The sequence below is a fragment of the Castor canadensis genome, chromosome 12 (genome assembly GCF_047511655.1).
Source record: "Castor canadensis chromosome 12, mCasCan1.hap1v2, whole genome shotgun sequence".
Lineage (NCBI taxonomy): Eukaryota > Metazoa > Chordata > Mammalia > Rodentia > Castoridae > Castor > Castor canadensis.
This window is the reverse complement of record NC_133397.1, coordinates 37125384-37145757: the sequence shown is the minus strand read 5'-3', so window position 1 is coordinate 37145757 and position 20374 is coordinate 37125384. Positions and strand designations below refer to the sequence as shown.

The following is a 20374-nucleotide window of genomic DNA, read 5'->3' as shown; positions in this document are numbered from 1 at the left end:
CCTCTGTAAACCACCAGTGTGCTGGGAGAGCTGAGCTCCCCACCTTGACCTCTGTGGTCCTAGCACAGCACCTGTGCTCTCAACAGCTTTGTTGCAGTGAACCCTTGAACCCTAAATAAACTCAATGGTTGAGAGTAGGCAGAAGACACTAAAGGCCAGAGAAGCTTCACAAATAATTTACAAGAGCCAATCAGTCTCAAGAGCTCAGGAAAAATTCATTGTAAGAGAAAGAAGTTCTAGTTGTGAAATATTCTAAGGAAAACTGAAGTGACTTCAAGGAAAGGAAAAAGAGACGTTTCAAGGGCTCTTATCGGTGAGGAAAATAGAATGTATCTGAGCTACTAAACTCTGCCTGGACTGAGGAAAAGGAGGCTGACAGAAAAGGGATCCCACGTTGCCCTGATACCCCAGGAGGATTTCTCAGTCTGTGGCATTAGCCTCCCCTCATTGGTTCACTGGGCGGAAGTCCAAGTGCTGCTCCTAGGAGGACTGCTTTGGGGAGAATGGCCATGCAGAGGAGCAAGCACAGACACCTACCATCTCAAGAGCTGCAGGTGTGAAACTCTTCAGGAGACTCAACAGTGTAGCCCTGCAGGCCTAGCGGGGGTGGCTCCGGGGGCCTGCCTTTGCACCTTGCCTAGGAAGGGCCTGACCCAGTTCAAGCCAAAGGAATCTGATGAATGTGGAATGCCAAGCACAGGACAAAATGTTCTAGCCTGTGCTAGACACACGAGGGCCACATGGCAGGATGAGCCTGCTGTTCATCAGGCACTAGAAAAGCTATAGATGAAGCTCACATGTCCCTAGCCTTCCCTGTGTAGCTTGGGAGATTGCCTCAAGAAATGAAAAGTGAGTAGTACTCAAAACCCAGTCTGATGGAAGTTCCCTGAAGGGTTTGAAGACTAGAGGACTGACCTTCCCAACTCCCAGGTGGGAAAGGCCCTTGGAGAACCAGGGCTGTTCACAGGTGGTGTCATTTGAGAAGGATGTTTGAGTTCATTCCTCACTCATTAGTGTGGTTGAAAGTGAAAAAAATGCAAGTGTTTTCATAAGCTTTTAGCTGAGTGTACTGTTAGCCAACCATAATTTAATTTATCAATCCCTTTTCAGTGAAATATAGCCCTGCTGAGTAAGAAGTACACACTTTTAACTCTTACAAAGTACATTCTTGTTTTCATTCATAATGGCTGTATCCATTTTTTAAAAATTAGGGAAAAATGTATTTATCCCGTAATTTAAGGTGGGCCCATGTTTTTTAAGTCATAATTATTTTATCTTGAAGAATAAATTTTTTTTAAAAAATAGTATTTTCTTTAAAATGAAAACAAGGGATTTGCTAAGGTATGTCTGGTTTCATAGGTCACCAGGAAGCACGTTTATATCAGGCAGTCCTAGGTGTTACATCATGGAACCACATCTGTGCACATGGCATTGTGTGGGAGCTAGGCCCTGCAGGAACTTTGTTCCATTTGAAAATGAAGAAAGGCAAAATTTTAGTATTGCAAGGTATTCTTCCAGTATTTTTAAAATTTCAATTAATGTTGTTTTAGTTTCCCTTCAAACCTGGAAACATGTTTCCACTTTGGGGCAGAAAGGGCTTTGTAGCCCATCTTTTAGCAGAAGTAGCTACTTTTCACCTGTTGCCCCTCTCTGTCCAGAGGGCTGATAAGGAGGGGTGAAGTAGGGGACACCTTCCATGAAAAGAGGAGATGAAGAGATGGGCATCTCCATGTCTGCCCCAAGGGGATACCCAGCCTTTCGTTCCTGGGACGCCCTGAAGACTTTCATCCATCTATCTACTGCACTAGTCACTCAGAGACTTTAGTGAAGGGATTGTGGAGGGTTGTGTAAGGTTGGGGGTGGGGTTAAGGCAGGCTTTCTTACCCTACGTACTACCGATATTGGGGCGGGTGGAGGGCGCTGGCATGTGTATTATAGCACATTTATAGTAGCCTCTCTAGCCTCTACCTGCTGCATGCAGTAACACCACCTCCTCCTAATTGCAACAGCTAAAACAGCTCCATTGACATGGGTCCCCTGAGGAGCAGCATCATCTCTGGTGAAGGGAAGTAGTAAGGCACCTAGAGGCAAGCAATGATAGAAGCTGTGACAATCCCCACAGCTGGAAGGAGAGGGGCAGGGGTCCAGAAAAAGCTGGTGCAGGGATAAAAGACTGGCCAACAGTGCTCTTGCTGTGGGGGATGCTATGGGGGAACTTTGGCAACTTGAACAGAAGAATGTGCAGGAAAGAAGTACCCCAACTTCTCTTTTCCTTCCCTTCAGTATACCAGTATCCCCTCGAATGGATAAATCCAACTGGAAGTCCATTGGCAAGGAAACCTGGATAATGCAGTCATAGATGTTAGCATCCTTAGGGAGTAAGCAAACAGGATGGCAAACAAAATAATCTAGTCACCCATTCATCTAGTACTTAGAGGCATAGGCTCTGGAGTCAGACAAGCCTGGGTTTGTCTCTGGCCCTACCAGTCATGGCCTATGTGATCTTTTTTTTTGGTGGGGGGAAGAGGGAGTTACTAGGGTTTGAATTCAGGGCTGCACATTTGCTAGGCAGGAGCTCTGCTGCTTACCTGTGTGATCTTGAATGAACTATTTCTCTAATCTCAACAGCCCTGAATGTAAAATAGTAACAGTTCTATCTACCTCTGTGACTTTATTCTTGCAATCTGATTTTCCCATAGGGAACCACAAGTAACAAGTAAACTACTTAGTGCAAGACTCAAACCAGTAGTGAGTGACTGGTATCCATTGGAGGCCCAGTGCTATTTCTATGGACAATCCTGGAAAAGGAAAGCCATGGAATTTGACCTTGAAATGACCTCCTTTACCATCTGTGACCACCTAGAATGATGTGCAGAGATCAAGAAAGAGACCATAATGGACTGGAGAAATCCAGACTACAGGCCCCACAGTGGGTCCTGAGGGCCTGACTAAGTTAAGAAAAGGAAGAATGTATACCAGGCAGGGGGAATGGTGAGTAAGTCAGAGTCCAGAGTTGGAGTGCAGGGAAAGAGGCTGACCAGAGAAGGACTTTAGTTGAGGACATCAGTGTTCTCATATGCAAAAGGTCTGGAGCTGGTGCAGTGCCAACTGCCTTCTTTAGTATCCTTGTGTAGAGGTCACATGCTCATGTGTCCACAGGGGCAGGGCAAGAGACATATACCAAGATGGCAAGCAGAAAGAGTATCCCTGACAGGATATGCATCTGCCTTCTGTGGGGAGTGGCCACTACCCTGCTCCAGGTAGAAATTTCCTAATTTTGAAAAAAAAACATGTGAGCTGTACCAAACCTGTGTAAAGACCAAATAATCCCACTACATCCCTGTCCAGATGTTTCTTATAGGTGCCTCAGTATCTTGGAGACCCTGAGTATGTTTTAGTTGGGTTCTGCCTTCATGTGTTCCTTCTTTTAAACAGTGGGTTGTAGGGATTAAAAAACAAAGGGGGAGAGGAAAAAGAAGGGTCCACCTGTGGTAGATGAATTTCCCTCCAGATTTACTTCCACCAGCAGGTTGTAGTCAGGTACACAGCTTAGGGCAGTTAGTAGGTAGGCAGTTGTCCCAGTGCAGCATTTGCCCCTTGCCCAGTGTATGCTGTGACTGAGGCTGCCCTTGAGAGCTCCAATAAGCACATTTGGTTCTTCTTTGATTAGTTGGGTTTTTTTTTTTGTTTGTTTTATATACAGACAAAGAACAGAGACTAATACCTACACTTCCTGCTAGGTCCGTGGAAGCAGAAGAACCAACCCATTCCTAAGATACAGACCTTCCTCTGGACCATTTGTGTCCGTAAAGGTCATCTGGAAACTCTGTTTGGTGATCAAGATTGAATGATGGCATTTGGTGGTATAGTCATGAAGTGCATTCACTAGGAATGCCTCCTGAGCCCTGGTGCTGATGGCCCTCAGCATCTGGGATCCTGGGCCCCAGGGTGGAGAGCAAAAGGGGACAAGGGCCAGAGTCTCCCAGCAGCCCTTGGAAGAGCTGAATGGTAGACTTAGCAGATGAACCAATAATTAGGTCGCTTATTTGTTTCTCGTGACTAAAACACAGGGGTTTTCCCTGCTGAGAGGAAGTAAGGACTGTAGAGTAGACTAGAAATAATGAGGTTGTTTGGAAACAGCCTACTGAAACCTGAAAATACTTTGCTCAGAAAAGAGAAAGCACAATAATACTCAAATTCAATTAAATACTCCCTTTGCCCCTCGGGGCCTGCCCTTCAGGAAGATCCAGTCTCCTTTCTGCTCAAGCTCTGAGCGCCCCACGTTGGTCCCAGCTGTGCAGGGTTTCTTATCCCCTGCCCTCAATGAAGCTCTCCCTTCTCCTGCTCTCTTTTCTCTATTCCTATCCTTTCATTGCCAGTACTAATGTAATAATTAGCTTCTGTCATAAACCATCTTGGACTGCTTCCTAACACTTTGTGTCACCTTGCCTCTGACTAAACTATTCACTATGGGAGAAAGGACTGGGGTTTTCCTCAGGTTTCCCACAGTGCCTCACACAGCAGGTGCTCAGTAAACACTGTGGGTAGAGAAAGACTGTGACTGATGAATGGAGAGTTCATTGACTATCAGAGCCACCCAGCACCTGGAGAATGCCCTAAAGCTGAGAGATTTTCCAGATGCCTAAAATGGGGCTCTGCAGAGCTAGAGAGAGGGAAAACTCGACCCATCACCACTCATTCAGCATTTATTGTGTTAACTTGACCTCTTAGGAAAGAGAATTGACCAGTAGTATCAGTCTGGACAGTATGTTCTCCATGATTCTCAGAAATACTTTTCAGACATGAAAAAATGTGAACTTACTTTATTATCATCAGTTGGTAGACAATGTGGAAGAAATCCACATTGACATTTTCATTTTAATTAGTACAGTTGAAAATTACTTTAAAGCCTGTGATGCACCCATCTACCTGCCTCAAAATTAACAATTACTTCCTGGGAGGTGGAAAGAAGCATTATAAAAATATTAGCAAGGAACCGTTCCTAATAGCTAGGCATTGCCTTGGCGGGAGAGCCCTGATGGGACTGGGCCAGTATCAAGAAGAAGTGTCCATTGTAGCAGCCATATGTCTCTCGTCTGCCTCCAAGTGAGTTATCCATTCACTAGTCAGTGAATGTATTAATGTATTAATTTGAATGTATTAATCACTCTGTGCCTGATCTACCATAGACAGGAACAGACCAGCCAGCCTCACCCAGTGGTCTGTGGAGCACTCCAGGAGAGTTCAGGGTTTGTTTCTCCTTACCTTAAAAGATGATTTCTTCCCCACGCTGACCTCTTCACTTCTCAACTACTGCTACTCCTAAGATCTGGACAACTCCATTAAGCACCTGTCATCCCTGCTCTCTGTTCCCTCAGTTATAGTATTACTGCCTCACCTGAGCTACCAGCCTCTTCATTCCTTTTTATGGATGAATGCTGTTCCACCTATGTAGACATGCCACATTTTATTTAACCATTCAGTTGATGGACAGTTCGATTGTTCCCATTTTTTGGCTATTATGAACAAGGCCACTATGAATGTTCATATACAAGTTTTGTGTGGACATGTTTTTCTTTCTCTTGGTATATCTAGATGTAGAATTATTGAGTCACATGGTTTAATCTTCTGCAAAACTGCAAGACTTTTCCAAAGTGGCTGCACCATTCATCATTCCTACCAACAAACTGAAGATTCCATTTTCTCCACAGCTTTACCAAAATGTACCTATCATTTTTAGTCATCCAAGCCAGTGTGAGATGGTGTTTCTGTGGTTTTATTTGCATTTTCTGATGGTTAGTAATGCTAAGCATTGTTTCTTGTGCTTATTGGTCATTAATACACCTTCTCTGGAGAAATGTCTTCTCAGATCCTTTGTACTTTTTGGAGGTGTGGGATGGTTCTAGAACTTGAACTCAGAACCTTGCACTTTTCTGGCAGGTACTCTACCACTCAAGGCCTGTCCCCAGCCCTCTTTGATTATTTTTTGGGGGTATACTGGGGTTTGAACACACAGCCTCATGCTTACTAGGCAGCTGCTGCACCAGCCCAGAATATTTTTAATTGTGCTGGTTTTTTTTTTTTAATTGTTGCATCTTAGAGTTCTTCGTATACTGTAGATATAGCTCTTACCAGCTACAAGATTTGCAAATGTTTTCTCCTATTCTTTAAGTTGTCCTTGCACTAATTCTTTATATCTTTCCCCTTTTTAAAAAATTTTTTGCAGTGTTGGGAATGATCCAGCTTTTCTTTTGTTGCTTGTGCTTTTGGTGTCATATCTAAGAATTCTTGCCTAATCCAAGTTTATTCAGATTTACTTCTGTTTTCTCTATGAGTTAAGATAAACTTAAGAGAGTTTTAACTCTTACATTTAGACATTTGAAACATTTGAGTTCATTTTTGTGTATGGTGTTAGGTTGGAGTCCAGCCTCATTCTTTTGCATGTATGTATTCTATTATCCCAGTGTGATTGGTTGAAAAGACTCTTCTTTCTCCCAAATTAATTGTTTTGGCACCTTTGTCAAAAAATTGGCTCACCATAAATGATGGAATTTGTTTCTGGACTCTGTTCCATTGATCTGTATGCCTGTCCTCATGCTAACACCACTGTCAAGCTGGGGATGTAGCTCAGTGGTACAACATGTACTTAGAATACATGAAGCCCTGGGTTCAATCCCCAGCACCACAAAAAATAAAATGAGAAAAAAAAAAAAACAGCTTTGTGGTAAGTTTTGAAATCAGTAAATGTGAGTCCTCTGATTTTTTTTTTTCCAAGATTGTTTTGGCTAGGGCTGGCAGAATTGTTCAAGTGATAGAGTGCATGTCTAGCAAGCATGAGGCCCTGAGTTCAAGCCCCAGTACTGCCAAAAAAAAAAAAGATTGTTTTGGGTATTCTGATACGCAGCACATCCTAACACACTGTTGCTTGGTTGCTTGCTTTCTTGTTTCCTTGATGGAGTCACCGGTCTGCAAGTTAGGTAGAAACTCTCTTCCCCTCCTCTTCAGCCTCCCCTCAAGAGGCACTTTGCAGGCTGACATCCAGGCTGCTCTGGCTAAGTTGTCTTCGTCCAGCACCAGGTAGTAAATGAGGGGACTATGAAATGCACCTGGCTGTTGAAGTAGGGGACCTACCTCTGGTTAATCCCTATCCCACCTTCCCTCTCCCTCTCCTTATCCTGCAGGGTCAGTGTTGGGCTAGCTGTGATCCTCTCAGAATCCACTTCCAGCCACATCACATCAGCTCTCCTCATGCCTCTGTCATCCTGGCTCCCTTCTGCCCCTTCCTGAGCATGATTCGTAGCAAATGATACAGAGGGAAGCTATTTGTCCTCTCAGGTGACACTGGTGTGGCAGCCTGGCATTCCTGGTGGCATCTCTGGTCACCTCTATGTGTTCTTTATGGACACAACATGAGTGTCACCTGAGCTGCAGGCACTCATTTTGCTGGTAGGTGAAACTTTTCTTCCCTGAAGTGCCTCAGTTTTTGCCTTAAGACCAAAAACAAAAAAGGAAGAGGGGGAAAGAGTGAGCTAGAGAGGAGACTTTTCTAGAAGATTTCAAGATCAGCTGACCAGCTGGGTACAGTGGTTCATACCTATAATCCCAGCTACTTGGAAGGCAAAAATCAGGAGGATGGAGGTTTGAAGGCAGCAAAGGCAAAAAATTAGCAAAAGATCCCATCTCAACAAAAAAGCTGTATGTGGTGGCTTACAACTGTAATCCCAACTATGTGGAAGGTATAAGTAGGAGGACCTCTCTGCCTGGGCAAAAATCACAAGATCCTATCTGAAAAATAACTAAAAACAAAAAGGCTAGGGACATGGCTCAAGTGGTCCTGAGTTGAAACCCAATACCACCACCACCACTACCCCAAAACAAGTTCCACAGTGTGAAGGACTTATAGCTGTGGCTTTTTTTCAGCTGTGGTCCCCAGCTGGGAGCTCTTTTATTAATAAGGAAAAGTGAAAGCAAATGTGCCTTGTTCATCTGCCTGGGCTTCTGGGCAGGTTTCTCTGTTGTTGCCCTGCAGAAAAGGGGCAGCCTGTGCACCGAGACGGATTTTAGCAACTGTGCAAACTCATAGCTGCTCTCCACCTCCAGGAGCAAAGCTCCTCACTGGCTAGTAGGGATGCCTCCCTTACAGGGCAGTGGGAGCAACTAAAGACTCAATAGGAATAAAGTATTTAAAGCATTCATACTGCTCATAACAGTACTAGTAACTGTTTATTCAAGGCGTTTTTTGTGCCATTCTCAATGTTAGTGTTCAAATTAAGTCAAGTGATCCAGGCATACCTGCAATCACAGAACTTGGGAGGTAGAAGCAAGAGGATCACAAGTTCCAGACCAGCCTGGACCGCATAGGGACACCGTGTCTCAAAGAACAAACAACAACCAAAAAAGAACATGAGTTAAGTCAAGTGTGATAAAGGAAAAGATTCCACAATCTCCAGAGCATGAACAGATATGTTCTGAGTATCTGGTCTGTACTGAATCCTGTTTTCAATCCTTAGGGATTTGAAAGAGTCCACTTAATTGTACTCCCTCCCCATACAGATTTTCAACCAGCTAAGAGCCACATAGGCGAGTCAGAGGTTGTATTATAATAAAGCCCTGACCAACACATGGCTCAGATCTGCGGCTGAATTGCACCTGGGATCCTCCTCCTCCCCACCCCACTCCTCCACCCTACCCCCCTCATCTTCCTTTTTTCTGGGTCTTTTCCCTGGTTCCTTGCTAGACCAAGCAACATGGAGAACAGGACACTAAAGGACTCTGAGGGTGATGAGATCATTCAAAACTTTGGCTGCTTACATGAGTCTAGGCTCTGCTCTGTGGCCTCTAAGTAATCCTGATCCTGCTGGATGGTCCCCAGCCCTGCTTACCACACTGTATAAATCTGCATCTCTGAAATGTTGCTACTTACTCCCCAGGTGTGTGCTTTGCATGCACGATGAAACTTGTCAATTCTGATTTCCTTACAGACGTGGAATTCTGTGATTGTGCACAAGTGGGTTTATCTGGCTGCACCCCAGGTGCCTTATCTGTGAATAGAGGTGGTAGTACCCAGTCCAAGCCAGGCATTGGTTCTTCACACCTGTAATCCCTAGCTACTCAGGAAGCAGAGATCATGAGGATCACAATTTGAAGCCAGCCTGGGCAAATAGTTCGCAAGACCCTATCTCAAAATGACCTCTCAAAACAAAGGACTGGTGGAGTGGCTCAAGATGTAGGTCCTGAGTTCAAGCCCCAGTGCTGGAAAAAATATATATATATACCCAGTCCAAAGATGCTGGGGGCTTGGAAGGTAGTTGAGTGGTAGAGTGCTTGCCTGCCTGCACAAAGCCCTGGATTACGTCCCCAGCACCAAGGCATATGGGAGAGGCAGGATTAGAGATCAAGCCTTGATCAGGACCTGACACATCATAGGCCCTGGTTCAACACCCTAAGAAGCTCTCCCTGTGTGTTAAGCAAACATAGTCAGGGCGGTTCTGGGCTGAAGCTGAGAGCTTCAGCTCCACAGGTGCTGTTGCAGGAAGGATCCTCAGAAGCCCATTGTCTGAGTGGGGGATTGCAGTTCCCGTATCAGGCCTCCTGCTGGTTGCAGTGGGAAGGGCAGTTACTGACAGAAGTGTCAACATCCTGAACCTCCCTCCAACCCCATATTTAGACTAAGGCCAAACAATGAAATAAACGACGGCTTCACCAACACACCCTACTTCCTCTTCTTACACTCCTTTCTACTCTTTCAGCACCTCACCCTCAGACAGGCAAGGGTCTGAAAGACACAATTTATTCCAAGACAGAGGAAGCAAAATCCTGGGTTGGGAATGTAGCTGAGTGGGAGAGCACTGCCTAATATGCACCGGTGGCTCACATCTGTAATCCTAGCTACTTGGGAGGTTGAGACCTGGAGGATCATGGTTCAAGGCCAGCTTGAGTAAATAAATAGCTTGTGAGGCCCTATCTCCAAAATAACCAGAGCAAAAATGAACTGGAAGTGTGACTCAAGCAGTAAAGCACCTGCTTTGCAATGTGAAGCCCTGAGTTCAAACACCAGTCCCACCCCAAAAAAAAAAAACAAAAAAATGGGGTGTGGTGTGTGTAAAATCTAACTCACTACCTGCTTTGGACAGCCCTGATGCTACAAGTGGCTTTTACATTTTTAAATGGTTGAAACAATCAAAAGAGTAATTATTTTGACACATGAAACTCATTTCAGCATCCGTAGATACGGTTTTACTGGAACACACAACACCATGTTTACCATTGGCAGAGTTGAGAAGTGTGGCGGAGACCTTAAAGCCTGTACTCTTTGCCCATTGAGAAGCATGCTGCTGTTGTCCTGCGCAGAGGTGCCTGCTACCAGTGGATCCAGGCTGCAGGAGACACTGTATGGGGACCTTCCTCATCCTTCCAGCTACTTCCTAGGGGCTGAGGGGAGAGAAATGTCTACTCGTGCAGGTGAAGCTGCTCTGTCCCCATGCTCTGACACTGGGATAGGAGCATGGGGATGGTGGCATTCAGGCCCCAGCCTCACTCTAGCAGTGTAGACAGCAGGACCCAAGAGGGGATTAAAAGCCCTCAGTGAGTACTTCCCACCTGCTTACTGCCCAACTAGTGGCTTCAAGTTTCCAGAGTCCTTCACGCTTCCCCAGCTGGCCCTGAGCAGCACACTCATTGCTCACCTCTGTCTGTCTCTGCAGAGTTTGCCTTCTGCCAGGTGGATGCCTCTATCGCTCTGGCCCTGGCCCTAGCTGTCTTATGTGACCTGCTCCAGCAGTGGGACCAGCTGGCATCTGGACTGCCTGTCCTGCTAGGATGGCTGCTGGGAGAGGGCGATGACCTCATGGGCCGTGTGGAGAGCCCACATCAGGTGATTCTAGGGACTTAGGGCACAGGGAGGTATTTCAAATGTCCTAACCCCTCTGGCTGTGGTACTTACAGGCTGAGGGACTTGATGGGTGGCTAGAAGCTGACTTCTAGGTACTTAAATATGGAGCAGGGATCAATCAGGAGAGGGCCTGCTGGGGCCCTCCAGGGGCACACTCAGGCTCACTTTTGGGGTTCCAATGGCAAGTCTTCAGACAGCTGGGGAGAAACGTTGAAAGAGGCACCTTGGATGTTTAGAGTGTAATTATGGCAAATAGTTGGCCTTGGAGTTAGTGTGGAACTCCCCACAGTTAGGTCTCAAAATTAAGTACTTCCAGAAAATGAGAGTCCTTCTAGAGAACTTGCTGCTTGAAAACTATTCACTTCCTCTAGGGCAGGGGACCAGTCATCGATAGGGAACCTGAGGACCAAGACAAGCAGCAAAAGCATCCTAAGAACAGAAATTCAGGGCCACCTGTATCTGGCTCTGCTGTCTTGGCATCTCCAGCAGGCCAAGAGTTCGAAAAGCAGTCTGTTTACAGAAAATGTGGAGACATGATAAAGTATTTCATAAAATGATCTTGAAAATCCACAGCATTACAGAAGTTGGGTCTCATGCTTATACAGAAGTTGGTAACTCTTTACTCTTTGGTCTGCTGCTGAGATTTCCCTTCCTCCCTCCTCTCTGACTTCTGGATACACCTTAAGATCTAGTCCCACTGCCTTGTCAAGGTCACCTTCTCAGCATCAGACCTCCAGAATATCTTGGCTTTGAACTACAAACGCATCTTTATCAACAGTCATGGTAAGTCTGAGGAAAAATAATTCCTCTCTGGTAGAGAAGTACAAGGAGTGAAAATAGAAGGTGACCTTCAAGACTGCCAATAGTGTGTGCGCACAGGTGTTGACAGGTGGGAGTGGGCCCTCTGTCAGATGGGGAAGGGGATACACCTCTGGAATCTGCAAACCCCTGCCTGGTGTGCCTGAGGCTTGTCAGAATTGCCTGTGAGTTTCACTTTGGGCATTTTCACTTGATGTAGGGGGAAGAAGACTACCTGTTTGAAAAAGCAGAAGTCAACTTTTGGGCAGAGACCCTAACCTTCGTGAAATACCTCTGGAGGCACCTCTTCCAACTCTTCTGCAAGTCTGGCTGGCATACCCCTAGCTCTGAGAGGCTCTGTCATCTGCAGAAGATGGTATCAGAGCAGTACCATCTCCTCTCCCTGCTCTTTAGAGAACTTCCACCCACCGCAGAGTTTTTGAAGACAGTGGAGTACACGAAATTGCGCATTCAGGAGGAAAGGACTTTAGCTGGCCTGAGGCTGCTGGCCTTTCTGGAAGGAAAAGAAGAGGGAAGCCCCCTTGTTCTCAGAGCCGAAGACTCTCCTGTAGAAGCAAGTCAGTTGACTGTCCCAAGGACAAAAGCAGCATGTTGAAGGGGGGCGGAGGGGAGAGAGCTGGGTTATTCCTCCACTAAATCGGCAAGAAACATGTCCAGCATATATTCAGACTTTTCCCTGTATTCCTCCCACTTCTGGGAATCTGGACTTGTGTCACTTCCTACATAGGGATTTTTCTTCAGTTCACTCATTCAAGGGAGCCTAGTTTATTGAAGCTACTGTAGGAAGTGAGGCTACCATGTTGAATATTTACTCTGTACCCAGGTGCAGGCCACCTGCAGGCCTTTCCATCCATCCCCCAGTACTGCTAATGTCCGGCCATAGCTACCCCACATTTCTGTGAATGGACTACACAGAATTAGGTTTTAACACAAAAGATAAAATGGGTTTTAACACCTCCTCCTTTTTTTGGCTATATGTAAAGGCTGGATTAGTTAGCACACAACCCATTTGGTCAGATTTCTAAATTTTGTTCTATTTTAGCAAGGCAGAAATATGTTCCACATGTTGGATCCTGGGAGAATTAAGAAAGAATCAATCTCATGTGAATAATTTTGTTTTATTGTCTGCATGTGCAAGTCCTGCGGTGGCCCACACATTCATATCAACTGTTAGACAAGCCATTGAGAGTACCTCTTATCTCCCACACTAGGACATCTGATTGTGCCACCCAGCATACACTCTTAGCTATGAGAAGGAACCTGGGCAAAGGAGAGCCAGAAAAAATAGCTTATTAATGTGATGCCCACATTGTAAACCATCCTGTGTTTAGTGGAAGTAGCAAGAAGATTCTCATGTATGTTACCAATAAGCACATTTATCCTTCAGTGATTTAATCTATAAAATTTAAGGGATTTTTCTCCAAGCCCAGCCCAGCCCTCTTCCTAAAATATCCAGCAGATGGCGCTCTTGCACTCATTTTGCTGCTGGTTTTGTATTTCATTGGTTTACCATTTTTAATGTTGACTTTCAGAGTATCACCCACAGTTACCTTGAGATTCATAGCTTAAATGGCTTGTAGCCTTGTTCATATTCATTTTTCATGCCATTTAAGTCATAATATATAAACATGTATGTCCTGTAAATATTTTTAAATACTTCTCAGGTGAGTAGTCACAGAATTACTTTATGTTTGAGGGTATGAAGTTACAAGTTTGAAAGGAGTTGGACCATTTCCTACTGCAGAAAAGCTGAGTTTCTCACATAACTGATCTCTGAGAGAAAGCTAACTAACACTAAAAATGAGGCCATCCTAGAAATATAGTGAAAGGACTCTGGAGGAAGAGGAGGAGAGGTTAACTCAGTGTCCAAAGTGTCATCTACAGAACAGGGAATTCACCGGGTGAGTTTGCAACCATTCAGACCCAAATGTGGGTTTTGTGATCCTGAGTTAATTACCTAGTTAGGCATCTGTGTAGCCCGCACCTGATGTAAAGTTGCTAACCTAACACTTTTTTGTTCTAAGACCTAGCTGGTGAGAAGAGATTGATGGTGCAGTGTGGTGATAACCACAAGAGAATTCTGCACGGGGCCTGACAAAACCCAGCTTGTTGAAAAGGCCAGCATTCCTTTTTCCCCCATTTAAAATGAAATAAAAACAGTTACATAATAAAAAATACTTCACACTAGCAGGTACTCTGTGCCAAAGTATGTTCTAGAACACGTTTACATGTTATCTCCAGAATCCTACCAACTCTACAAAGTAGGTGTTCTCACCACTGTTGCCTGGGAATTACCCGATTTTGATCTTGGCTGGCTCTAGCCAGCCTGGGAGGGCAGGAAGGATGGATGTTTCTACCGGTTTGTATCTGAAGTCTTGTTACTAACCTAATAGCAATGGGCTTGGAAAATGGTTGCCACACACTAATGGATCCCAGGAGAAACCTCAGAGACCTTACTCTCAGGGACTTACCTCATGTTCAAGTAATTTCAACAAGGCATAAAACATTGTCAACCACAGTTGCCCAGCCCTGTGAGGAGGCCAGTGCAGGTAGGTGGGAAGAAGGAAGCAGTCATCTCTCCTGAGGTCACTAGTTACTCTTGGGTCCAAGATTTGGGTGGCCCCTGGCTCTGTACTTATAAATTCTGTGGTCCTCCACATCCATCTGGCCACAGTACAGAGGCCTGGCTTTCTCCATCAGTACCCTTTGCCTGTTTTTGTTTTTTTTTTTTATGTGTAAAATGATTTGTACCCTTTTTTCTTGTTTGTTGTTTTTGCTTCTTTGGTAGTACTGGAGTTTGAACTCAGGGCCTTGTGTTTGCTAGGCAGGCACTCTATCACTTGAGCCATACCACCAGCCATGTACCTGTTTATCTTTTAAACGCCTTTATGAATATCTCATTTGCGCCTTGACAAAGGTGAGGGATGAGTAAAGTAGAATTTTCTCTCTATTTTTGTTTTACAAGCAAGGAAACCCAAGCACCAGATAATGTGATTTGCCCCAGCCACATGACTTTATCAGGGGCAGGACCTCAACTCCAGCACTACATTTCTGATCCTAAAGTCCTCCCATCCCTGCCCTGGACTCTAGCTCCCTGGCAGTAGGGGACTGCAGCAGTGGGAAATGCACACCGGCTTCTAAGGAAATCTGTTCCTTAGGAGAGAAAGGCTTGCCTCCCTTCCGTTCCTGGTTAGCTGACAGGCAGATGAGTACCGGATGGACTGAGTACAAGTAGATCAACGTGGGAAGGGGTATGGGTCAAGTTTCCTTCCACCTTAGGCGGTCTGGCTGCCAGCTGGGTGAAATCATGGGCCCGATTCCAGCTCTTTGGCAGCCAGCATACTCAGTATAGCGAGAAGGGTCCCAGACCAAACTCCAGGTCGGCGGAGTAGGGCTGTCAGCGGCTTTAGCCTCACTGGGCGCTAGGTGGGAGTATGTGCCCCGTCCCAGTACAGGAGTGGGGCACCCGTAGGGAGCGCACATTTCCCAGCGCTAGCAGATGGGTGTGCGCTGCCAGGAGACAACAGAAAGACAGCCCCCACCTGGGCTGCGGCTCTGCTTAAGCCTGATCCTTGCAGTCCGCACCGCGCTAAGGCGGGTGGGGTGCCCCTCACCTCCGGCCGAGGAGGTAAAGGGCTTGGAGGACGCTGGGCGAGCTTTGGTTGGAAACAGCACTCCAACTCCCTGGAGGGTTAGGGAAGGCCAAGCCGGCCGGCACTCGGAAGGAATGGAGAAAGTCGCCTCCATGCTTGTTCGGCTCTCTCGGCTTTCCTCCCGTCCTCCAGTCGGCTCCCCCGCCCCGCCACTCAGCGCCTTTGGCCCAGGCTCAAGGTCTTGTGATGTGATTAGCAAAGCCAGCGCCTTGTCCTCAGACACTCAAGCCCTGCCCGGCAGGGCCGGCCGCTCAGGCCCTGTTTACTGAGTCTGGGCGGGGAGAGAGGAGGAGAAACCAGACCCAAGCTCCTAAGGGTTATTACTGCCGCGGCAGCAGCCCGCGTGGCCGCCCCTACCCCCACCGCGTCTCCACGTGCCGCCGGGCCAGAGCTGCCACCTACGGGACTCAGGCCCGGAGCCCCAGCCCCCAGTTCGGAGCACCTTTTGCCAACCAACAGGGCCGCGCAGACGGTTGCAATATTCTTGCATTTTGCAATTCCCGCGCCCAGTACAAAACCGAGGGTGGGAGATAAAAGCTGCGTAAGTCCGCCTAGCAGGATCGGGCGGAGAAAGACACGTCCAGGGTTGCAGAACTCAGTCCACGTTGAACGTGCTGGGGCTTCCCAACACTACAGCCCCATAGGCGAACAGCGGTAACTTCCCGCCGCCACCCACCAGCACCCAACTGGGCCGAGCTCTCCACGCTGCCCCAGCGCCCCCGCAGCCTGCCCCGCCCCGAGTCCTCCAGCCTCCTCCCCCAGAGAAAAAAATTGGCGGCGGCCAATGGGAGGCCAGGAAGGAGCCTGACGTCCGCGAGCCGGCGGGCGGCGTTGCCTGGAGACCCCGGCGGGGTCAGCGTTCTATCCCCTCCCCCGGCGCGCCCGCCCCGCCGCGACAGCGCTCCCGGGCTCTATATAGGGCGCGCGCTCGCGGGCTGCCGAGTTCCAGCAGTCCGCGAGCTGCCGTCGGCTCCGCGCGGGGGGGCGGGCCGGGCACCCCGGGGCGCCGAGGTGCGCTCTTTGCTTCTTTTTTTTTCCCCCACTCCGCACTCCAGGGCACACTCTGCCCAGTCCACGCTGCTTCCCTCTCCCTCATTTCTCGCCCCCCCCGCCCCCCCCCCCGCTCCAGCAAACTTTCGGTCCCTCCCCGCCCCTCGCCCGTTATTCGTCGTGGCTCGAGCTCGGCCGCGCCGCCCCAAGGGCTCCTCCCAACCTTCCAGCTTGCGGCTCCGACCATTACAGGACCCAGAAACATGTCGACCACACTTCTGTCGGCCTTCTACGATATCGACTTCTTGTGCAAGGTAGGCGGGGAGCAGGAAGGGAGGACGGCGGGCAGAACGAAGCCCTTGACTTTCCAGACTTTGCCTTCTGCCCTAGGCCTTGCTTGACTTTGCGGGTCCGAAGAAATCCTGGAGTTTGCAGTACTTTTTGCTAGCGCCTTGTGGGCGGAGAGGAGCAGGCTGGGCGGAAGGGAAGGGGAGGGAACGGCTGTAGCTGTTTAGTTTCTCGGGCACTGACCGCGGCCACGCTGCCCGGGACTTCCCGGATAGTGTTTGCGCCGCCTACCCCCGCTGCCCACGGGCTGAGGATCACGTGCCGAAACCCGGAGCGGTCCGGGTGGGTGCCCTCCGTTCTCGCTTTTGTGCGTGTACGGGTGGAGGCTGAGTTGAAATCAACAAGACCAAAAAAAAAAAGGGGGGGGGTCATCGGAAAGCTAGCCCCAACTCTCCGCTCCCCTCCGATTTTCATCCCTTCCCCGCTGCCTTCCCTTCGGCAGACGGAGAAATCCCTGGCCAACCTCAATCTGAACAACATGCTGGACAAGAAGGCGGTGGGGACGCCCGTGGCCGCTGCCCCCAGCTCGAGCTTCGCGCCGGGCTTTCTCCGACGGCACTCGGCCAGCAACCTGCACGCGCTCGCCCACCCTGCTCCCAGCCCCGGCAGCTGCTCGCCCAAGTTCCCGGGCGCTGCTAACGGCAGCAGCTGCGGCAACTCGGCGGCGGGCGGCCCGGCCTCCTACGGGCCCCTCAAGGAGCCGTCGGGGGGCGGCGGCACAGCGCTGCTCAACAAGGAGAACAAATTCCGAGACCGCTCGTTCAGCGAGAACGGCGAGCGCAGCCAGCACCTCCTGCACCTGCAGCAGCAGAAGGGGGGCGGCGGCTCCCAGATCAACTCCACGCGCTACAAGACCGAGCTGTGCCGGCCCTTCGAGGAGAGTGGCACGTGCAAGTACGGCGAGAAGTGCCAGTTCGCGCACGGCTTCCACGAGCTGCGCAGCCTCACGCGCCACCCCAAGTACAAGACGGAGCTGTGCCGCACCTTCCACACTATCGGCTTCTGTCCCTACGGACCCCGCTGCCACTTCATCCACAACGCGGACGAGCGGCGGCCCGCGCCATCCGGGGGCGCGTCCGGGGACCTGCGTGCCTTCGGCGCGCGCGACGCGCTGCACCTGGGCTTCCCTCGGGAGCCGCGGCCCAAGCTGCATCACAGCCTCAGCTTCTCGGGCTTCCCGTCGGGCCACCACCAGCCCCCGGGGGGCCTCGAGTCGCCGCTGCTGCTCGACAGCCCCACGTCGCGCACGCCACCGCCGCCCTCCTGCTCGTCGGCCTCGTCTTGCTCCTCGTCCGCCTCCTCCTGCTCCTCGGCCTCGGCGGCCTCCACGCCCTCGGGCGCCCCGACGTGCTGCGCCTCGGCGGCGGCGGCGGCGGCGGCCGCGCTGCTCTACGGCGCGGGCACCGGGGGCGCCGAGGACCTGCTCGCGCCCGGAGCCCCGTGCGCCGCCTGCTCCGCCGCCTCGTGCGCCAACAACGCCTTCGCCTTCGGGCCGGAGCTGAGCAGCCTGATCACGCCGCTGGCCATCCAGACCCACAGCTTCGCGGCCGCGGCCGCCGCCTACTACCGCAGCCAGCAGCAGGGCCTGGCGCCCCCCGTGCAGCCCCCTGCGCCGCCCAGCGCGCCCCTCCCGGCCGGCGCCGCGCCGCCCTCGCCGCCCTTCAGCTTCCAGCTGCCGCGCCGCCTGTCCGAGTCGCCCGTGTTCGACGCGCCCCCCAGCCCCCCGGACTCGCTGTCGGACCGCGACAGCTACCTGAGCGGCTCCCTGAGCTCGGGCAGCCTCAGCGGCTCCGAGTCCCCCAGCCTGGATCCCGGCCGCCGCCTGCCCATCTTCAGCCGCCTCTCCATCTCCGACGACTGAGGCAAGGGGGCGCCAGTGAGGAGGAGGAGGAGGAGGAAGGGAGAGGCCGAGCCGGGGTGCTCGCCAGCTCCCCCCACCACACACACACCTGTCCCACGCCGGGGGTGACCAAGCCACAGGCAAAGACTTGCCGCTCCCCCGCCGAGCACTTGGACTCGAACTCTGTGCTGGGAGGGGGCCTGCCCCTCCCCCTTCGGTTTTCTCGGTTTTTTGTCTATTATTATTTTTATTATTATTATTATTATTACAAAGTTTCTTGTTGAGCAAAAACAGCCAACGAACTTTTTGTATTGATGAACAAAATATTCACAACAGGGCAGTTGTGATGCGAATAGAACAAAAAAGAAAAACCAAACACTTAAACTGTTTTAGGTCTCCGATGAGTTTGAGACTCTAGCAACCAGCAGCTACCAACCACCATTCCATCTCTCCACTTGAAAAGCATTAGTTACAGTCCAGATGTGGGAACTCCCATCTCCAAAGAAGTTCCCAACTGTTCTCACCAGTGTAAACAAACCAGCCGGTCACCACCTTGCTAAACTATAAGCTTTTAGTATTCTGCCAAGAATATGCCTTGATAGTAGCTCTCAGCCTTGTAGGTATTTTGGGGGTTTTGTTTTTTTGTTTTGTTTTGTTTTTTAAAGTTATATATGTCTGGGGAGGGGGGAAGAAACCCTCGCATTCCAAAGTTTGATACTGGTTACTGGTTTAATTGCCATCACTTAGGCAGTGTTTAGTTTAGAACCATTTTGTCTGCTCTTTCTGGAAGCCTTGGGCAGAGCTTACTTTGTAATTGTTGGGGATAACTGCTGAATTTTTAGCTGTTTTGAGTTGATTCGCACCACTGCACCACAACTCAATATGAAAAAAACTATTTAACTTATTTATTATCTTGTGAAAAGTATACATTGAAAATTTTGTTCATACTGTATTTATCGAGTATGATGAGAAGCAATAGATATATATTCTTTTATTATGTTAAATTATGATTGCCATTATTAATCGGCAAAATGTGGAGTGTATGTTCTTTTCACAGTAATATATGCCTTTTGTAACTTCACTTGGTTATTTTATTGTAAATGAGTAAAAAATCTTAATTTAAGAGATTGTATGTAATATTTATTTCATTAATTTCTTTCCTTGTTTACGTAAATTTTGAAAGATTGCATGATTTCTTTGCAGAAATCTATCTTGATGCTGTGGAAGTAGTTTGAGGAATATCTTATGAGTTTTCTTAGAATGTATCATGGTTGTAGCCCATCCATCTTTTAAAAAGAAAGAGACTGAGCACATACTTTGCAATCAGACTTTCATGTGTGGCGTACTTTTCTAATTCCAGCTGATAAACTAGCAAAAAACATTTGCTGATTCCACCAGTTTGACTGTGACATACTCTGGAGTAAAAGGACATGTAGCAATAATGGGGGGGGTTGTCTCACAGTGCCTTCAGAAGGGCCCGAACTTGCCTTAAATCTTCCTCAACCAAATAAGTATTTTGTGTATAGTATTTTGCTTGAGAGAATCTGAATGTAGGATGGGTTCAACTGCACAAAAGGAAGAGATTTTTTACCACTTTTTTCTATAGCTATAAAGAGACCACCTCTTAGTGCTGAAATGGTAGGTAGTCCGTGAATATGCCTTGTTTAATTACAGAAAACTCCAAAACTTGTACTATTTTTTTTTTTTTCTGTGTAGAAAGGCAGGAATGTCTGAGCTTTCCTGGACAGCGGATGAATGAGCAGTAGCCTTGTAGGTAGGTACAGCTGGAGCACTATGATGTACTCTATGGACTACTTTGACAGAAGTAGGTTT

At 48.7% G+C, this 20374-nt stretch overlaps 2 protein-coding genes across 9 annotated transcripts in view; both read left to right on the top strand.

The window, feature by feature from the left end:
- Window positions 1-13897, top strand: part of Thada (THADA armadillo repeat containing) — a 321031-nt gene extending 307134 nt beyond the window's left edge. For 5 of the 8 annotated variants that reach the window (XM_074049587.1, XM_074049582.1, XM_074049581.1 and 2 more), the window contains 2 exons: window positions 10704-10873; window positions 11910-13897. In XM_074049587.1, coding sequence (XP_073905688.1) covers window positions 10704-10873; window positions 11910-12305 — 566 coding nt within the window. In that variant the 3' untranslated portion in view covers window positions 12306-13897. Of the gene's footprint in view, window positions 1-10703; window positions 10874-11262 lie in introns of all 8 variants that reach the window. The other 3 variants (XR_012439673.1, XM_074049585.1, XM_074049584.1) reach the window with 3 other exon arrangements.
- A 2585-nt stretch (window positions 13898-16482) lies between these two features.
- Window positions 16483-18700, top strand: Zfp36l2 (ZFP36 ring finger protein like 2). Its single transcript, XM_074049589.1, has 2 exons — window positions 16483-16667; window positions 17144-18700. The coding sequence occupies exons 1-2, from the start codon at window positions 16617-16619 to the stop codon at window positions 18560-18562; spliced, it is 1470 nt and encodes a 489-aa protein (XP_073905690.1). The 5' UTR covers window positions 16483-16616; the 3' UTR covers window positions 18563-18700.
- Window positions 18701-20374: the final 1674 nt, after the last annotated feature.

Bases quoted from the DNA above. Each gene is read 5' to 3' on its own strand.
- Zfp36l2 (XM_074049589.1), top strand. From the start codon at position 16,617: ATGTCGACCACACTTCTGTCGGCCTTCTACGATATCGACTTCTTGTGC. The intron at 16,668-17,143 runs GTAGGCGGGGAG...TCCCTTCGGCAG, and splicing joins ATATCGACTTCTTGTGCAAG to ACGGAGAAATCCCTGGCCAA.